Source organism: Mastigoproctus giganteus, chromosome 4 (genome assembly GCF_048544385.1).
Source record: "Mastigoproctus giganteus isolate SK-2022 chromosome 4, ASM4854438v1, whole genome shotgun sequence".
NCBI lineage: Eukaryota > Metazoa > Arthropoda > Arachnida > Uropygi > Thelyphonidae > Mastigoproctus > Mastigoproctus giganteus.
The window spans coordinates 212,200,853-212,221,721 of NC_143578.1; the positions used below are offsets into that span (position 1 = coordinate 212,200,853).

A 20,869-nucleotide genomic window follows, 5' to 3' on the forward strand; every position below is an offset into this window, starting at 1 on the left:
GCCAGGCAGGCACTTTACCTACCTGGCTAGCCCGGTCGGCCTCACATGTCAGATGCCCCACCACTACTGCTGGGTTAATAAACTGTATTTCCCCAGATGCATCAAAATATTTCCTTTGCAAGACCAGATTTAGTCTTTGCTACAACGTTTCATTAATGACCATTATGAAATAAAATGGTCTTAATGCAAATAGTATTAGTCATATAGTGCAAGGAAACCATGGGCTTTTGCTGCGCCAAATGAAAATAAATAGTAATAATAAAAGTAATAAAAAAATAAAATACATATCCCCCCCTCACCTAACTAACTATCCAGCTGACTTAAATTCCCCAGCTGTTAGCCACAACTACCCATGGAGGTAACTTATTTAACTAATTAATAACTCACTACCTAAAAGAAAACTTTCTGCAATTCAATCTGAAATCTCGTTCCCCTTAATTTGAATTTATGTCGCTTAGATCTGGAATCATTTATAACAGTGAAAATTTTGCCTTCGTTCCTTTTTACTATTCCCTTTCACAGCCATATAGACCTCATTCAGGTTCCTCTAAGATGGCAGTTTGCCAAGCTCTGTAGCCCATGAGTTGAAGTCTTTCTTCATAAGGGCACCTTTTGGCACATCTTTGGACTCTTTCAAGATTGTAGTAGTAGTAGGGTTTTGGGCACATCAGCAACTTAGGCCATGTTGTACCTTGTATAACATGTCTGTAAATTGCACGCATTCTGTGGTCACTTTGCTGTTTGCTAGATAAAAAATCTGAGTTTTCAGGAGAAAAACCATGCTACCCTCACCTGAGACTGACTAATTCAGTCACATGAAAAATACCCATAAAAATTCCTCATGTCATCGATGGATTCAGACTTGGGTCTTTCCAGCCGGTGTGGTGAGGACAATGATTATACCAATTGTGCTACGGGGCCCTTTCAAGAAGCTTGAATACAAATCATCTACTGTCAGCGTTTGATTTAAATCACACAGAGATTTCTACTCCCACTGTAGATCAAGAGCTGACTTTCTGACAAGACCTAAGCTTGTGTTCAACTTCAAGAGAGACATGCTGCTGCTGTCTTCAGTTCTGCCTTGGTGATATCTTTAAATCATAATAGTATCACCAGAAAAGGAGAATCAGCTATACAAACGCATTACTTCATACACTGCTTAGTTGCTCACTCAGACAAATACATCAGAGTTCAGCATACACTAATAAAGGGCCATCCACCAGGTAATAAGAAGCCAGTATGCTTTGACCAGCTGTTCTGGTGGTGTCTCAGATTTTTAAATTTATTGATATGTGCCTCTAAGTTAAACTTAAGTCAAAGTCTATCTTCAGTCTGTACTGGGAACAGAAAGTCCCTCTGTGATTGAAATCAAGTACAGTCTGTCCCCGACAGTGCTGAATTAAGGCCAAGTGATGCCCTAAGCACAGCCCAACAGTGGTGCCCCCTTAGCCTCAGCTTCTCCATTGCTTTAACTTACAAGACATTAAGACTAAGTAAGTGCTAAATGTGAAATAAGAGTTTGAAAATTCAGAACCCTTTTTCAGTTTTCTTCTAGGCAAGGCTTCACAACTATATTAAATCAAAACTTTTGATTTTTTAAATTTTTATTTATTTAAAAAAAAAACAATAAATAGCAGTAAAAAATATAAGCAAAGATTTACCTATAGGTTTATATTTATTTACTTTTAAAAACGTTTTCTTCTAGATTTTTAAATTGCAAAGTCTTTGATCAAGTCCTCAAAACTAATTTGGCATAACAAATCTGCTTCTATACTTAGCAGAGACGAGGCATCTAGTCTGTCTTGTCACTTAGCTGTTCTCTTGGGATTTTTAATGTGATTGAGTTGAGGAAATGAATGCTCAGCTGTGAAATTTATAGCCATTAATGTTTAAAAAAATATGCAAGGCAATATCCACATTTGGAAATTCAATCAATTTGTGTATTTCCAAATTATTTTATATATAAAGTTTAGCATTATTGAATCTGGTTTTTACTTTTTGTTTCACTGAACTTATGGTGCATGTATGCGTGAAACTGCTGAAGCTCAGCAGAGAGATTATTGTCCAAGTCTTCTGGGTAAGTGTCAATTAGTTTTTGAAAGCAGTGAGAGTACCTTTCAGTTTCAGCAGATGAAGTGACATTATTTGGCACGTCAAAATTAGAATGTCTGCTATTTTTTTGTACACCTCTCCTCTTCTTCTCATCTTAGTTTCTAGTTTGTCAATAATTGGGTTAAAGGTAGTGATACAAAATTTATCTCTGGTGTGCATCTTCGTCATTGGGTACCTTCTTTTTGATACGTTTGTGAGTTTGAATGGCCTTATAATCAACATCTGGCAGTATATCCTCTATAAGTGCTTCAAATCTTTCAGTCATTTCTTAAAAGGCATAGTTGGTCAGCTAATGACCCATACAGATCTTCACATGTTTTTAAGTTCACATCTTCACTTTGCAGAACTTGATTTGCTCTATGAAACTTTTGCAAAATTTCATCCCACATGATCAACATGAAAACAAATTCTATCTCTTGCATCTTATTTGCAGTATTGTCTGCTTCTCTTCTAGTATCTCTCTTTTGTGACTGGTCTTTAGCTAAACACTCTAAAGCTTCCAATATCTTAAAGAAACACTTCAAAATAGCTGCTGTTGCCATTGCATATGCCTCCCATCTGGTATTAGAGAGGGATTTTAACACAGGTTCATTTCCAAGACAAGCTTTAAGAATTTTCCACAGGCTGGTTGAGGCTGAAAAAAACGTATAGAGCAAATGCACTGTAAAGAAAAAATTAACTGCCACTTGACATCAGTCAACTGCACAGGGCACATATATGGCAAACTCATTTTCTTTTAAAATCTTTTGCTGCATCCTCTTATAATGACCAGACATGATAGCAGTGTTGTTGTAGGGCTTGACCCCTACATTTTGAAAAATTTAGTTCAAACTTCACATAAGTACTGCAATACCTGGTTTGCCATTTCCTCACCAATATGGTTTTTCAGTTCCAAAAAGGTTAAAAAGTGTTCGGTAGGCTGCCCATTTTTTAAGTATCGAAGTACAACACTTAACTGATCTATATAGATCTGATGTTGAATCAACTGACATGATAAAATAACCAGAAGAATTTACTTCATCAACAGTGAACTCGTGGACCTTCTGAGCCATTAGTACAATGAGCTCCTCACAGGTGGTTTTGGACAGATAAGGATTTCCTTTTCCAGAATTTCCATATTTCAAAATGTGCCCTGCTAAAAATGGAACAAACTGACTTATGAGCTCAAGCAGCCATAAAAAATGCCCATTCTGCAGCAAACCAAAATTTTCATTTGGTCCTCAAAAAACTAGGCCATGTTCAGCTAACATACGAATAACAGCTATTACACACTCAAAACATGTTCCCAGTAATTTCACTCTTTAATTTTTTTTTTCCAACTCTTGGCCTAAGCCCAAACCTGCAAGTTAATTATGTTAGCATAGAGTCTTGTTGAGTAGTGCTTCTTTCATGATGAGCAATTACACTAGCATTTCGCCAGTTACTGAACTCTTCTCTTTCAACGAAATACGAGGAACATTTAAGAGCAAAAAGGTTTATAAACAGAGCAGTAAACTGATCTTATTGATGGTGATACAATAACCACTCTTTCTTATATTGCTTGCCATTGGCTTTTACCCCAAAGAAATGTTTTTGTGAGCAGTATCTTGTTTGTTTGCCACTTTTGAAAGTTCAGCAAGATTTTGTCATGTGGCTCATTGTGGTGTTGACAGTCATGTGTCCACAAGCAATCCAATAAGCCACATCATCAGCAAAAAAATCTCGCCGCAACCCTGTATCTTTTGCTTTATTTACTTCATCTTTTGCAAACTGAATCATTTCACCTTGGTCCAGTAGGTTTTCATTTTCAGCAATCTTTTCAACTTTAGACAGTTTGTAGAGCAATTTGCCTCAACATTTACACTGGACATATCGAGAGAATTTACTGGCAAAGTGTGATCAGTAGTGAGACTCATGCCACTTAAGCCAGCCTGTGACACCTCAACATCATCATGATGTTCTGATCTTGAAGTTGACTAAGAATACTGATAGATGTGGAGCTTTGTTCAGCTTCAATCTTGTCGTAGTCAGATACAGTACAAGTAGCTTTTGATGGTGGGGATCTGTTTTGATTTGGAAGATCATGTGTAACTTCTGTGAAGAAATTAGTCAGCTTTCCAGTCTTGGCCACTAAATCCAAAGCCTTTTGTTGATTATTTTTAGCCAGTTTTTTTTTTTTTTTTTTTGCACCACTTAATTGAAACACATTTCATCTTGGGTTTGAAAATTACAAAAGAATAAATGTAAAAAAATACACATGAAACTCGCAAAAGCTACTATTTTAAATTTATAATAAATACACTAATTCAGAGTGGGTTTTGTCTAATCTTCAGTATCATGACAAGAGTGATTTTTTTGGAAGAAAACTTTTTTTAACAATGCGGAGAAAAGTCGAACACGGCAGATAAGAATAGTTACAAAAAATCAACTAAAGTAGCATGTTGCAGTGAAATAGTTAAAGTTACCATGATAGCCAGGGAAAAAACTGTGGTGCCCTAAGCATGTGCTTATTTTGCTTATTGATTAATTCAGCACTGGTCCCTGACACGTGTAAGATACATTTCAGGACTCCTTACGTAAGTTGAGTTTTACGTGACTCAGAAATGGCTAATAAAGTATTGCTGCTATATCCCTGATATGCCAAAATTACAAAAAACCACATAATATCCTCAGAAGAGTGAAGAAAGATAGTTAAGAAGAAAGTCTGTTTGTCTTGGGACAGCAGTGAAGTAGTACTGCTTTCACTTATTCTCTTAGGCAGCACCATGATAACAGTCAAAATTACTGTTATCACGGTGCTGCCTAAGATACACGATGATGGTTTGACCCGAAGTCGTTGAAAATGATTGAACAATGTGAATTTCAACTTCACCACAATAACCCGATGTGTAACAAATGTTACATACAAAATGCAAACAAAAGCTCCCACTTCACTCACTAACAAAACTGTACTGACTGTACAATCTAGAAAGAAAGAAAGGAAAGGATGTAGAGACGAAGGGCTAGAGTGTAATTCTCCGACGAAATAGCCGATGGGACCACAGTCCATGTGGCTTGAACGTTGCGGGGGTTTCTCTGAAGTGCTTCAGCGTAGTTCACCCGTCCCGAACGCGTGTTGTCGAATATTTCTTCAGAATATTTAAAGCAGAAAATGAAATGTTAACTCCAGTTATTTACCTAGATTCTAGTTATGCCACAGGTTATTATCCAACATAGTTTGTATGGGAGTGAAAATGAAAACTTACTGTTCCTTCATTCGACTTTACCTTAAAAATTACACAGAAAGTATCTTTACAATTTTACCAAAAAAATGTACGTAAGCGCGAAGTTATGTAACTCGGGGACTAACTGTATAAAACATGAATTTTGTTTGTTCTCAACTACCACATTGAAATATAACCCTGAAACCGTATATTGTGTTATTGTGTATAGTAAACATGTCCCAAGTTTTGGTGTTAAAGGTACATATACAATTGTTTTGAGCCTAAATGAGAGTTTTGTTTATGTATGTGTCTTGGCTGTTCTTAGACTAAATACATTATTGACAGAGCAGCATAAGTTTGCTAATAGAGAAACTACCTACCAGCTGATGAGAAACTAGTAAGCTTTGAAACAGCTGACTGAACAGCACTTTTACCTTTTCTAGTGATGCTCCACAGTTTAAAAAGATGTTAGCAACTTAGATAGAACTATAAATAATGGTGTTTGTCTCTAAGTTGAACATAAACCCAAGCCTTGGTGGTTGAAAACTGGGCCCTTGGTCTTTATTAGTAGCAAAGATCACCCTGTAATCTAAATTGAATGCAATATGACATCCAATTTTTACTTGATTTCAGCTATTTGCATTGTATACTAGAATTGTGAATTATTTCCTGAAGTGATAGATGAGTTCATTGGCTGTGGAACCTTGTAGGTAAATATAAGAACACAATATATGGTTTATTCCAACAAAACAATAGCCAGACTTCAGAGATGCAGTAAAATATATAATCCCAACAATCCTATATTAAATTCAGTCTTGTTTTTAAATGATTGCAGAAAGTCATTTCAAATTTCATAACTGTCAGTACAAATGCAAATTTGCATGATTTTAATGAAAACGAATTCCTGCTTATCTTGTTAGCCCATTGTTTTACTTTCATTTTAATTTGCATCATATCTTGACTCAAAACATCAAAACATGACTGTCACATAACACTTTTATGTGACAGTCATGTTTTGTGATAAAATGAATTTCCAAGTATTAATAAAAGCATTTTGCAGTATTGGTACTTTATATATGTATTATATTATTATAGGACTAATCTGTTGTTTGGCATAATGCAGTGAGAATTTTAATTTTTCCTCTTATTATTTATTAACCTTCTACTGTTGAACAATGGGAAGTTGTGTTGGATAGTAAAGAGGTAAGTGGGTTGGAAGAACTGTTCTCTGAATGCAGTTTTAATGAATATGATTAGAATCTAATTTCTCACAGTAATATCTGAATTCATTGGCTGTGGAACCTTATACTGATGGGTATAAGTATACAAGTAATATGAGCCGACCGGGCTAGCCCAGTGGGTAAAGTACCTGCCCGGCAACCCAAAGGTCGCGGGTTCGATTCCCGCCTTGGGCTTGGATCAAAGTACTGCAAAAACCTTGGAAGGTGCAATATGGCCACAGAAGCCGATGCGCCAACAACTACCAAATCAAAAAAAAAAAAAAAGTAATATGCAGATTATTCCACAAAATAATAGCCAAACTTCAGAAGAGTGTGCTAATTAGATGATTCTGGGTCAAAAATATTACATATGCAAGTAGACAATTATAGTAGGTGACAGTAACTTGAGATAAATTAATAGTTTAATGGACAATAGTAGTCATTTTAAACATTTCTTCTTAGCATAAGTAAACAGTGAAGACTTGGCAGTATTTATCCAATAATTACTGTCACTGCTCTATTAAACGAAATTGAAAACATTTATGAATTCCTTTTCATTCACCCACATCTCAACAACTATTTGCATAAATTTAAATACTCTTATAATGTTTGAGAATGGGGTTACATGTCAATCATGTGATGTTTTCCACTTTAAATCACCTGATTATCAACCTCCTGGTTGACTGTATCATTTTGCAGAGCATCCAGTATATTTCATATCATCTCTGAATGGAGTATTGCATCTAATCTTTTTGTTACTAAATTGATTTAATTTTTTGATTTAAAACTTAAGAGTTAAAAAATAGATACCAATCTGCAATTAAAAAATATAACTTTTGATTCTTGTTTTTATTATTATTATTTATTTCCGTATACAGTAGTTCTTTAATATAAAAAGTAAATAGGTTTAAATATTTCCAGGCATCCTGAAGCATTATGATTTACTACGGCGAGTCCACCTTAGTAAATGATAGGTAACACAGCAGCTTTCTGTCAGATAATTTTTCAATGTAGGAATACAGTAGGGCTCATATCATTATAACATTATTTTTCAGTATACTTTTTATCATAGTTTAGCCACTAGTCCTACTGGTGGTTGAGTGAGCGACTGGGTAAACCAGACCATTGCTACCTGTGTAACATTACTATCTGTTGAAAATTTCTTTCCTGCCCAATTGCTCTGTTTCATTGAAAAGAGATGATTGCTCTTTTTTTTCATTGAAAAGAGAACAAAGTCAGTTACTGTGGTCAGTATGCTGAAACTTCCCACCCATAGTATTTGAGCCATTGCTAAGCTTGCATGGCATTGTTAAAAAGAGATGTGAATTTTAACAGCGGTCCTGGTCTACTTTGAAAAACATCCTTTACTTTATCCAGTGTGAGACAATTCAAAAACTGGGTAGCGTTTTTGATCTCATCATTTAGCCACATTTCTTTCATTGCTGCCATATTTGTATTGATGTCACTTGCACCTGAACGCATATGGAGGTGCTTGTTTAGTTAAAATAAATTTTAAAAAAGTAGAGATGTTTTCTATTTCACATCTGTTTCCTGCTACGACCCATCTGTGCCTTATTTTTTAAATACCCTCTTGTACATATCCTGCTCCCCTGAGGTAAACGGTTATGCACATAAAGCATAGTACCCTTAAACTGTAGTCAGTTTACAGAATTTTTATTTATTTATAAATATAATGGAACACTGCATTGTGTTTTTCTGTTTTGACTGTTTGGGGACATGTGTATCCATTGATAGTGACAACTTGGGCTTATGCTCTAATGAAAACAGAAAAACATAACATTACTCTGCAATATTTTCTCAAATTAATTCAATGCCTGTGTTGAAATACTACCCTGTTTCTTTATTAATTTTTATTATATATTTCCCTTGTTCTAAATTAACTCTGTCATAAGATGTTCACCTATTACTAATAATAATATTGAAGTACTTTTCAGTTGTGAACCAAATCATTGTTTTCTTTACATAACAGATACTTCAGTAAGGAACAGCAGAACAGCTTCTAGGCAAAAGAAGGTGGTAAGTAAAATTCATATGATAAATATAACTTACTTTTCATTTTATTTAAGCATTGAATTAAATAATAAGATTGTTTCGTATTGTGTATTTTAATACACTAGTTAAAAAACAGTAGAACTTGTAATTTTAAATATATACTAGAATTACACCAGTATGAATTTTAGTATTCCTCCAGTAAAATATTCATTTTTGGTGTCCATCATTAATTATTTTTTAATTGGAAAAGTTTGACTGTTAAAAGGAAAAATCTTTATGGCACCCACTGCTATGCTAATTTTACATTCAATTCCAGTTTCCTTCTTTTTGTCACCCACTTACTTCCCCCAGATTTGGCTGTACAGTTGATTGTAACTTTTTTTTTTTTTTTTTTTTAATAACAAAATTGCTGTTTCTAATGATATTTCTGATCATATACAGTATATTGTCAAAGTTAAGAAGAAATTAGTTTCCCAATTTAAACTATTTCTTGCCTTTTTTTCTCAAAAAACTGATTGATGAAGTATAAAAAAAAAAGTGTTTCATTAGGTATTATATTAAAGTGTTATAAAAAATTTTAATTATAAAATCAACAAAAAGAAACAACAATGAGCATTTACAAACCATGCTAGATTTACACATCTGTAGCAATAGTACATGAATTGCATAGTTGTTGTGGGGAAAAACAATTAAACAATTTTAATTTTCTCATCCTTACTTTTTTCAATTTGGAAAACTTGCCGTCTTCCACTATTTCCTCTTTTTCATTTCTTCATTTCCTCGGATGACATTATCTATAAAATTTGGTGCTACATGAATTTTTTTTTTCCAGAAGGCCATTGCACGCCTATTCTTGCCTGGCATTTATCATGAGCCAAGTTTTCTGGCACTACCTTTACACGGACCTGTTTAAGGGTTAAAGCTAAAACATGGTCAAAAATATGATTGGCATTACTTTTATTTGAACTATCAATGCTGTTGCTTTAATAGTATTAGTATTCGTAATGGCCGCATGGTGCAAGAAAGCCTATGCTGCACCAGCCAAAAAAAAAAAAAAAACTCCGAATAAAACAATGATAAAAAAAATAATAATAATTAATAAAAGAAAAGGAAATTAAACCTATCATCCTATGCACTTCCCTACCCGAAGGTACTATCCAAGTGACCTTATAATTTCCCCAAACTGTCAGCCTCTACCACCCATGTAGGCAACTTATTCCAGTAATTTATAACTCGCTGGCTAAAATAAAACTTCCTGCAGTCCAATCTAAACATTTCCCCCTGTAACTTGAATTTATGTCCCCTAGTTCTAGCATCATTTATAATCTTGAAAATTTTGCCCTCATTCATTTTACTGATGCCTCTCAGAGCCTTAAACACCTCAATCAAATCTCCTCTAAGGTGTCAAGTTTCCAAACTCTGGAACCCAAGTATTCGAAGTCTTTCTTCATAAGGATACCCTTTTGCCGATCTCACCAGGCGAATTACCCATCTTTGCACCCTTTCAAGAAGCTCAATGTCTTTCTTTATGTGCAGTCTCCATACTTGAAGACAGTATTCCAAGTGTGGTCTAACAAAAGCCTTATATAATGGAATTATCATGTCCCTATCTCTACTTGCAAAAGTTCGATAGATCATCGATATGACACCACGGCCTTCCTTGCAACCTGTTTACAATGCTCAGAGAATTTCATGTCTGACCGTATCATAACACCCAAGTCCCTTTCCTCCTGGGTTTAGGAAAGGGTTCAACTGGGTTTAGTTGAACTCCACCAAGTGAATAAGTTATTTTGGGATTACTGTTTCCTAAGTGTAATATCTTACACTTTGTTGGATTAAAGCATAGCTGCCATTTTTCTGACCATTCCTGAAGTCTATCTAGGTCTCTCTGAAGAAGCTCAGCTTGACAGTGATCATTAACTACTCTACCAATTTTAACATCATCTGCAAATTTAGACATCACGCCCTCTATCCCTTCATCAATATCGTTTATGAAAATTAAAAACAGCAGTGGACCTAATACTGATCCTTGGGGAACCCCACTTCTTACATCAACCCAATCTGAGGAATAGCCATTTATCACAACCCTCTGCCTCCTGCCCTGAAGCCATCCTTTTATCCATCTAAGGATTTTCATAGTGATTCCAACCTGTTCCAGCTTATAAAGCAACTGCTCATGTGGGACTGAGTCAAAAGCGTTGCTGAAATCTAAATAAACAATGTTGAAATTATTCCCTAAATCCAGCTCATGAGTGACCCTTTCAAAATAACGAACCAGATTTGTTAAACAGGATTTTCCCTTTACAAAACCATGCTGAGTATCCTTGAGAATTTCAGTTCGATCCAACTGATCCTGAATTCCACCCTTGATCATTGCCCCCATGATTTTCCCTACCACTGAAGTCAGACTGACAGGTCGATAATTTCCCACTTCACTCTTAGAGCCACCCTTATGTATGGGAGATACATTGGCACTTTTCCAATCCAAGGGAATCTCCCCAGAGTCTAGTGATGCTCGCATAATTAGCCTCAATGGTTCAGTGCACTCACTTGCTGCCTCCCTTAAGATTATAGGGTATATTCCATCAACTCCAGGAGCCTTACTGGCCTGTAGGCTCGAAAGTTTTTTCATTAAATAATCTTGCAAAATTTCAATATCATTAATAACATATTTTTCAACTTCGCTCCCACAATTTCCCATTGCCATAAAAGGTTTTTCATTTGTAAATATCGATGCAAAATAACTGTTGAGTTAATCTGCAACGGCATCTGGTGTATTTAATACTGTCCCCTTTCCCTTACATAAAGGTCCGATCTGGCTTGTCCTGCCTTTCTTAGCATTTATATATGTGAAGACTTCCCTATCCCCCCCCCTTTCTTTGCTCTGTTTGCTAGTGATTTCTCATAAACTGCCTTTGCCTGTCGAACCTTTTCTGTGGCTCTATTACAGATCATCTTGTAGCTGTTATAGGCTTCAGTACTTTTTATTGCTCTGTAACCTTTCCATGCCACTTTTTCTGCTCAAGTAATGTGTCAATTTCGCTATTCATCCAACTTGGAACCCTCCTCGTGGAGTATTTTTTTAATGGTAAATACGCATTCAAGGTATCTGTGATTAATGTTTTAAAAGCATACTACAATTCAATTGTATTCATTCTCTATGCGATATCTATCCAGTTAATAGAGGCCATGTAGTACCTTAAGGCATCGTAATTTCCTTTTCTGAAATTAAAACCCATTCCTTTGCCTTTTACTACTGCTACCTCTCTCTTCATCGTCCACCGTAGAACTCCGTGATCACTTCCTGCTACTGGTTCCTCTACTGTCAGCTCTGTTATGTCATCTGATTCATGGGTGATGATGAGGTCTAGGATATTCTTTTCTCTAGTACTTTCCCTGACATGTCGATACAAATAAGAGTCAACTAGTTGATTTAAAAATTTTGTTCCCCATGTCGAGTTTCCTTCCCATTTATTCCAATCAATTAGAGGCAAGTTGAAATCGCCCATAATGAGACATTGACGCTTACTTGCCCATTCCATTTGCATGTAGAGGCTTTCGTCATAATCTTTACAATCACCTGGTCTGTAGATTACTCCTACTCGCATTATACCTTTGTTTCCAACTATCTCACACCATACAGATTCTATACTAGCATGTGAGACGTCTGAATCCGGGAAAGTTATCGTCGCACTCAGGCTGCTTCTGATAAGAAGCATTACCCCTCAACCCCTTCTATCTACCCTATCCTTCCTAAATACATTATACAAGCCGTATTAAACTCATCATCCCCAATTTCCGGGTGGCTCTGTAAGCCCTATTATGTATTACGTCTCTGTAAGCCCTATTATGTCCACGTTACTTGTTTTAACGCAGTTCAAATTCGCTCATTTTATTGACGACACTTCTACCGTTACTGTATAAACAATTAAGATTTACTGTTCTTGTATATTTAACAACCCTAACACAACCCTTGAAGTTTTTTAGGCTCGCTTCCCTGGCATTAGCTACCCGCTCACTTGAAACGTTTCGGCCCCCAGAACATCTAGATGATATGTTCAGTTGGGGTAACAGATAAGAACTCTTGAGGTATGTGCAAGAGTTACTTTGACCAATATTATGAGATAAACACGTGTCAGTATTACCCATATCCCCCCTTAACTAGTAGTTTCCCTGAACCTTTAAGGTATCCTCAGTAATACTGGCAAAAACATTTTCAACACCTTTGTTTAAGTATATCCAGTCTCTACAAAACAAATTCCTTCTACCTACAAGTGTGGGCCATGTTGATAGAAATTTCCCCCCTAAAGCCTTGCAGAGGCATTCAAGTCTTGAGTTAATCCACAAGGCTTTTAACATATAATCCCTCCTATCGTGTGTGGGCAGAATTGCAGATACACAGACATTGTGGCCTGGCTCGTGACTTTTCCTCAGCGTGGTCCTGTATTTTTCCAACAAATCGTCAGATCGTGTACGTTTAATATCATTAGTCCCCACATGAATAATAATATTCTCTTTACCCCCCTTTAAAATCTGACAATCTGTTGGTGACATTATCAATAGTTGCTTCCGGCAGACATACCCTGGTTTTCCTCCACCTATCCTTATTACAAAAAATATTCCCCGTTTCCCTGACAATGGAGTCTCCTAATAAAACAATGTCCTTTTTAACCAGAGTAGTTTGCACTTGGTTTTTCTGTTTTGAGGCCCGAATCGGGAGTGCATCACTTGGTAGATTGCTGGAGTCTTGAGTCCCTGACGAGCTCCCAGATGCATTATTCTCGAGGGCACGCACCCGTTTTTTCAGTGACTCAAATTGTTCCATCGGTGCACCAAATTGTAATTTAAGATCGGTGCACTCCTTACATCGATCACAAATAAGTTCTGGTATAAACATGTTCCTGCTCATTTTCAACACATTTTCATGAGCTTATTAGACAGTTGTTGTAGCCAACTGTAGGATCATCATTCTCTCTTCCTTCATAAAACGATTTTTGCCACTCAAGAACTTGTCCCTCTGATATTGAGAGGCCCCATAAACTTTTAACAATTCGTAAATTTTTCAGATGTTTAGCATCAATGAAGCAAAAATCACTTTCATTTACATAAATACTGTAAGAAACAAAATAAATTCACAACTTGCAACCACTAATGATTGATGGAATAAATGCACGCAGTTTTTCGTTGGAGTAATAGACACTGGCAACCCACCAAATGTCATTGTCTTTAATAGCCACTCAGAATGTTTGGATGTGGCTGTTTCAACCAGGAGGTCTCCAGATTGTAGTGTCTTACTTTAGCTATTTCTGGAAGTTCCTTGCCACACTCTTCCCAAAGTATTTTTAAACTGCTGCTTCAGGATGAAAGTTGTCCATCAATATTTCATAATGACTTAGTTGCTCGGTTGATAATAATAAAGTCAATAACACATATTTCTTTAGCTAATTCAATTCTGATTGGCATATATAGTTTGTAAATTTTGCATCTTGAATTTTCCGATAAATATTCTGGTAAGGGCGAAAATAAATAACTGATAAATTTGTGATTTTGAATAAATTTGGTGGGGGGGGTGGGATTGCTGTACAATCAGAATTGGGTCTATAACCTTCACAAAGACTGGTGAAACACTAAAATTTTGTGTCAGAGTTTTTCTTGTGTAATCCTCAGTGTGAAACTGTATGGTTGGGAAGGAACTTGGAGCTATTGAAGCAGAACTGATTCTAAAATCTTCTTGAGCACTAATAAACCATACACTGAAAATTTGGCATTGAGCTGACTTTTCCTTTTCTCTTATCAAGTATTGATAAGGAAAAGGAAGTATATTCAGTGTATATAGTGTGAATATAGTGAATTAGTATTAGTAGTGGCAAATGATGCAAGAACACAGACTTATACAGCCAAAAAAAGGCCCTGGGTGCCGAGTGTTATTGTGATCAAGTGATTCTCTGAGCTATTTGTAGAGTGTTTTTTTCACTGCGACAGTTCTTGTTCGTTTAGAAAATTTTTCTTATGTTTCAAATAATTATATTTTAATGTATTATTACGAATTGTAAGGAAACCTTTAATCAACCTAAAAGGCTTCAAAGAGAAGCACAGCATCCTGACATACCTAACTTTCTGGTGATATACTCTCTGTCCACCCAGCCTATGGGCAAGTTATCGCCATTTATGATCCAAAAATATTTGTACTGTATTGCTGGATCACCAAAAATGGTGAAGTCACTACAATCTGGAGACCTCCTGGTTGAAACAGCCACATCCAAACATTCTGAGTGGCTATTAAAGACAACAACGTTTGGTGGGTTGCCGGTGTCTATTACTCCCCACAATACCTCAAATTCATTGAAAGGCATCATCACAAAATGGGACATACTTACAGTGTCTCGGGAGGTATTAGTTTAGGAACTTAGCAATCAAAAAGTAATCAGTGTGAAACGAATAATGACTAAAAAAGATGGAAATCTCAATCCATCATTTTAACTTTCAGCACTCCTGATTTGCCATTCACAGTAAAAGCTAGCTATTCTCAGCAGGCATGCAGAGGTGACACTATCTGTCCTATTTGTGGATCAAAGGATCATATGCAAGCAGATTGTTCAGCCTCAACTCCCATTTGTCGCAACTGTAAAGGAAAATCCAAAAATACAAAGTAGAACATAAAGTCGCGTATCCTGTGGCACTCATACAAATTATGATGGCCATGCCTAGTTAATTCTGTGTATCTTGCACCTGAAGCTATCTTTCAACTGCTATTCAAACAGTTGTGTCGATGCCACCCAAAACCTCACTAGCTGACTGGGTCAAAGCAACTTTATCAACCACTGGAAAAGATAGTTCTAAAATTAAAACCAGCGATGCCACTAACACTCCAGTTTTAGTATCCCAACTGAACTCCAACAGTCTCGCATGACACTGAAATAATCTACTAAAGACCGTAGGAACCCATCCTAGAACTTCCTGCCAACGACAGATGTTTACTAGATGCCCCATATTCCCAAAAAAAAAGACTGGAAAAAATGCCCTGCATACAAAACCCAGTCAGATGAATTATCTTCAGCTAAACCTAAATAATGCATAACATCATACAGTGGAACTGTAGAGGACTAAGCAGTTGTTCTGATGACTTAAAAAAAACATGCATAATCTAGGTGTTTTTAAAATAATACGAGAAGTTTACCTCAATATAGTATGTAGAGCACTTCCGTATGATACTCTCCAGAAATTAAAACGAAAAACTTACATTAGAGTAACAAATAATTAAAAATTGTGTTTTTTATGTTAAATTAATTTTTAATTATTTGTTACTCTAATGTAAGTTTTTCATTTTAATTTCTGGAGAGTATCATACGGAAGTGCTCTACATACTTTATTGAGGTAAACTTCTCTTATTATTTTACAAATATTGATATCAACGTAGAACGTATTGAGCATTACAAGTCTGGTTCATACTATATGATCTAGGTATATACTTAAAGGAAACATTCTTGTCAAGTTTCACAAAATTCTCAAATTATATGATATACAAACAAGATAGGAGCTCAGGGTCTTCTTCCCATAGAGGAGGAGCTATTCTTGTTAACGTTAACATTCCATCCAGGCTGATTCAATTAAGAACCAGGCGCCTCCGTAGCCAGGTGGGCGGGAGCGGCAGTGCGTAGCACACACTTCTTGATTAGACCGGGATTCGAGCCCGTGACCACCAAATACAGAGGATGCGGAAAGGTCAGGGAATGACCACTGCATATCCCCAGAGCAATATGGCCTTAGTTGCTAATGCTCCTGAAAACCAAATAACAACAGTTAAGAATCACCCTGGAAGCTGTGGCGCTCGTATTGTAGTTGGTACTTCAGTTACCATTGTTTCCGTTTATATTCCACCATCTCTACCACTTCCCTATTCAGAACTCGACAATCTCGTTACACAACTCCTAACTCCAATTTGTCTTTAATGGACACCAACCATTGTGGGAGTCCACTACAATGGACACAGGAGGCAAATTGATTGAGGAATTTATGAATAATAATGATTTTAATTTATTTAACTCTGAATCCCCTACCTACAGGATCTACTTCTGCAGCTGACTTGTCAATTTGTTCACCATGCATCTTTCCAATAATGACATGGTTGGTATTAACTGAACTCTTTAACTGTGATTGCTTTCCAATTATTTGCTCATTACAAACAGGTAACCCCAAATCCTGACCAACGATTCACTTGAAAGTTTAAAAAGGCAAATTGGGATAGCTATCCTGCCCAAATACTTCTAGACTGACTTTACATTCAAAAACAGCCTATTGATGATGAACTACTTACATAACCAATCAGATTTTGACTGCGGCTAATGCCTCCATTCCAAAATCAGACATATTGCACTACCGAAATCACTGGTGGAATACATATTGCTTTAATGCCAAACAGGAGAAAAACTGCACTTGGAATAATTTCTGCAAATATCCTACCACTAGCACCCTCATTGCTTATAAAAGACTTAAAGCTAAAGCAAGACAAATTAGACAGAAAGCAAAATGGGATTTGTGGATTGCTTTTACCTCAACCATCACCAAAGACACCAACACACGTCTCATCTGTTGTTGTTATTTGGTTTTTAGGAGCATTAGCAACTAAGGCCATATTGCTCCCGGGATATGCAGTGGTCTTTCCCTGACCTTTCCGTATTTGATGGTCACGGGCTCAAACCCCGGTCTAATCAAGAAGCTTTTTTTTTTTTTTTTGATTTGGTAGTTGTTGGCGCATCGGCTTCTGTGGTCATATTGCACCTCCCAAGGTTTTTGCAGTACTTTGATCCAAGCCCGAGGCGGGAATCGAACCCACGACCTTTGGGTTGCCGGGCAGGTACTTTGCCCACTCAGCTAGCCCGGTCGGCAATCAAGAAGCGTGTGCTATGCATTGCTGCTCATGTCCACCTGGCTATGGAGGCGCCAGCGGCTCATCTAGAAAAGAATACGGGTGTTAAATGATAAATTCATTCGACTGCCCTCTGCAGTACTTTACTGGAAAGGGAAAGACCTATCTACAGCTGAAGAAGTTGCTAATGCACCAGCAGAATCGTTTGCTACAATCTCTACTTCTGTCTCCTATTCATCCTCCTTCCAGAACAGTATAAAATCAACTTCTTCACACACACTGCTCATTCCCGTACAACCAACCCTTTACATTAACACATTGACTGCCAAGCTAGTTTAAGAAAAAAAACTCTCCGGGGCCAAAAAATATTTAGTAAATAATTTGATTAGTAATTCAGAAATAAATATCAAAAAGTCAGTGTTATGCAGTTTTTTTTATATGTCGCATATCTGTGGCCAACGTGGCCCAGTAGGTTACTTTATTTCTTGAGATGCCATGTCGGCCACATACGTGTGATGCTATTATGGCATACATACCTTCATATGTATGCCATAAAAATTGTAATTAGTTTATTGCACGCGCTGCAATAAAACTAATCGCGATAAAATAAACTCTCAAACGTTGCAATAAGTTTGTCGGTATTGTTAGAACTGACAACGAACTTGTGAAAACTAATGGGATAATACAGTGCGCTGACGAACTTGTGAAAACAAGTTCATTAGCGCACTGTATTATCCCCATTATTATTGTGTTGTGTTTCTCCGCAAGTTTGTAGAAATGTGTTGTGAAAAAAAAAAAAATCTAAAAAGTAACAGCTAAAATAAAATTACTAAAAGAAGAGAAATTGCTGAATATCTTAGTAGTAGTTCTGAAGATGAAAAAGATTTCGACTCTGATGATTCGGTAAAAGATCCTGACTGTGATATTTCTTCAAATGAAGAAGGGGATACTGAAATACCAGAAAATATTGAAGAAGTGCTTCAAGACTGGATGGAAGAAGAAAACACAGATGAGCAATTTGAAAAGACCGAAGAATCTGAGATTGACGTGACTGAAACAAATGAAGCTATTGAATGGACTGAATACGAAGGACACCAAAAAAGATTTGATTTTACAGGCAAATCGGGACTGCAAATAGACGTATCAAGAAACATTACTCATCTTGAGGTGTTTTCATTATTTTTTGATGAAGTAATAAATCTTATTGTAACGGAAACAAACAGATATGCCGAACAGAAAATTCAGAGTACCCGTCCAAAAAAGTGGGTTTCAACAACTGCTGATGAGATGAGAAAGTTTTTCGGGCTTCTTATGTGGATGGGACTAGTAATATTGGGCAGTATTGCATCTTACTGGTCAACCAAACCTATCTATAAAAATAATTTAGCAACAAAAATTGTCTTGCAACAGATTTGAATTGTTGTTGCACCTCATTCACTTTTAAAACAATGAAACCGCTATTCCAGGGGACAGGCTCAGTAAGATACAACACCTGATAGATGCTTTGCAGCTGAAATATGAGAAAATATTTTTCCCTGGGAGAGGATTTTGTCTTTGACGAAACTTATTCCTTGCAGGGGCAGGCTGATATTCCGACAGTATATTCCAAATAAAGCACACATATATGGAATCAAGCTGTTCAAGTTATGTTCTACTGAAGGATATACCTGGTCGAGCAAGATCTATTCAGGTAAATCTGAAAATTATATGAAATCTATAGGTTTAGCTGCAGAGGTCTGCGAAGATTTATCGCAAGGACTTCTAAATGAAGGTCACACCTTGTACGTAGACAATTTTTATACCAGCTACCATCTGCCATTATCGTTTCTTCATTAAAAAAACTCACGTTGTTGGTACATTACAAGCGAATAAAAAATTTATGTCCAAAGAAATCATGTATTCAAAGCTAAATAGATGGGAGATGATTGCCAAGGAAGAAAAAAATGGAATTATTATTCTAAAGTGACGAGATGCTTGAGATGTGAGACTACTAACAACAAATCATGCACCAGAAATGGTTGATGGACCCTCCACCAGTAAAGGAAAATGGAAAGAAGCAAAAAAAAAAAAAAAAAAACACTTTATGTTCTAGCTTATAATAAGGGAAAGAGAGGCATTGAGTTGTCGGATCAAATGGGTTCGTATGCCACAATGCCAAGAAGTGGGGGGGGTAAAGTGGTACAGGAAATTAGCAATAGAATATATACTCGGAATATCAGTTGTCAATGTGTACATGGTACACAAGGGTGCCACGCGAAAACAAATAAAAATAAGAAGCTTTCAGGAAGGGGTAGTTACGGATTTGCTAAATATAGAATGGAAAGAGAAATGTGAAAAGCCAAAATGTGGTAACACTGATATACTAATGACAAAAATTGACACAAACAACAAGAAAATTAGAAGGATGTGCGTTTTTTGTTACGCAAAATTGAAAACAGAATCTCTTTCCAGATCATCAGTATGGCTTTCAGGAAAACTGATCAACCCTAGACGTGCTGAATCTCATATTCACAATGCCTTTGTCTTGAAACATCTAGTCATTAGCATTAGCATTAGCATTAGTAGAGGCATATGATGCAAGAAAGCAAGCTTATTCAGCATCAGCCAAAAAAAAAAATAAAAAAAAAACACACACCACTCCCATTTCACCCCTCCGTTCGTTCGAAATACCTGTCCAGTTGAGCTTTAAATTTGTTTAGGCTATCAACTTCAACAACAAGTGATGGAAGTCGGTTCCACCAACCAACCACCCGCTGGCCAAAGGCAAATTTCCGCACATCTATCCGACATCCGTCCTTCCTCAATTTGAATTTATGCCCTCTGAGGTGATTATTCTGAGCAAGATGAAGAATCCCATTGGCATTGAGCATGCTCAAACCATTCAAAGCCTTATACACCTCTATCAGATCACCAAATCGGTGCCTAGTCTCCAGACTCTGTAATTTGCAAAACTTAAGCCTTTCTTCGTAAGAGCAACCCTTTGTTCCATTTACTAATCTTGTTGCCCTTCTCTGTACCCGTTCCAGCAGCTCTACATCCTTCTTGAAATGAGGCCTCCAGACCTGTATACAGTACTCAAGATGTGGCCTAACCATTGCCTTATACAAGGGAATAATCACCTCCTTATCCCTGCTAGAAAAATTCCTGTATATCATTGACAAGACACCATGAGCTACTCTTGCAGCTCGTCTGCACTGCTCAGAGAACTTCATATCTGCCTGCACAATTACCCCCAGGTCCTTTTCATTCTCCACCACTGTCAGTGTAGTACCGCAGAGTTGATACATTGCTCTGGGGTTACTGTTACCCATATGTAGTACTTTACATTTGTCAATGTTAAACTTCATTTGCCACCTCTCAGCCCATCTGTTCAACCTTTCCAGATCCTGTTGCAGCAGCATAGCGTCAGTAGTGTCCTTAACGACCCTGCCAACCTTTGTATCATCTGCAAACTTAGACATTAAACTTGATATCCC

At 36.7% G+C, this 20,869-nt stretch overlaps 1 protein-coding gene across 1 annotated transcript in view; it reads left to right on the forward strand.

Annotated features, from left to right (window-relative positions):
• The window catches only part of LOC150087385 (uncharacterized), a 124,015-nt gene that overhangs the window by 71,821 nt on the left and 31,325 nt on the right, over window positions 1–20,869 (forward strand). The window contains exon 9 of the mRNA XM_090372462.1: window positions 8,505–8,551. Within this exon, the coding sequence (XP_090228588.1) occupies window positions 8,505–8,551 (47 nt within the window). The remainder of the gene's footprint in view (window positions 1–8,504; window positions 8,552–20,869) is intronic.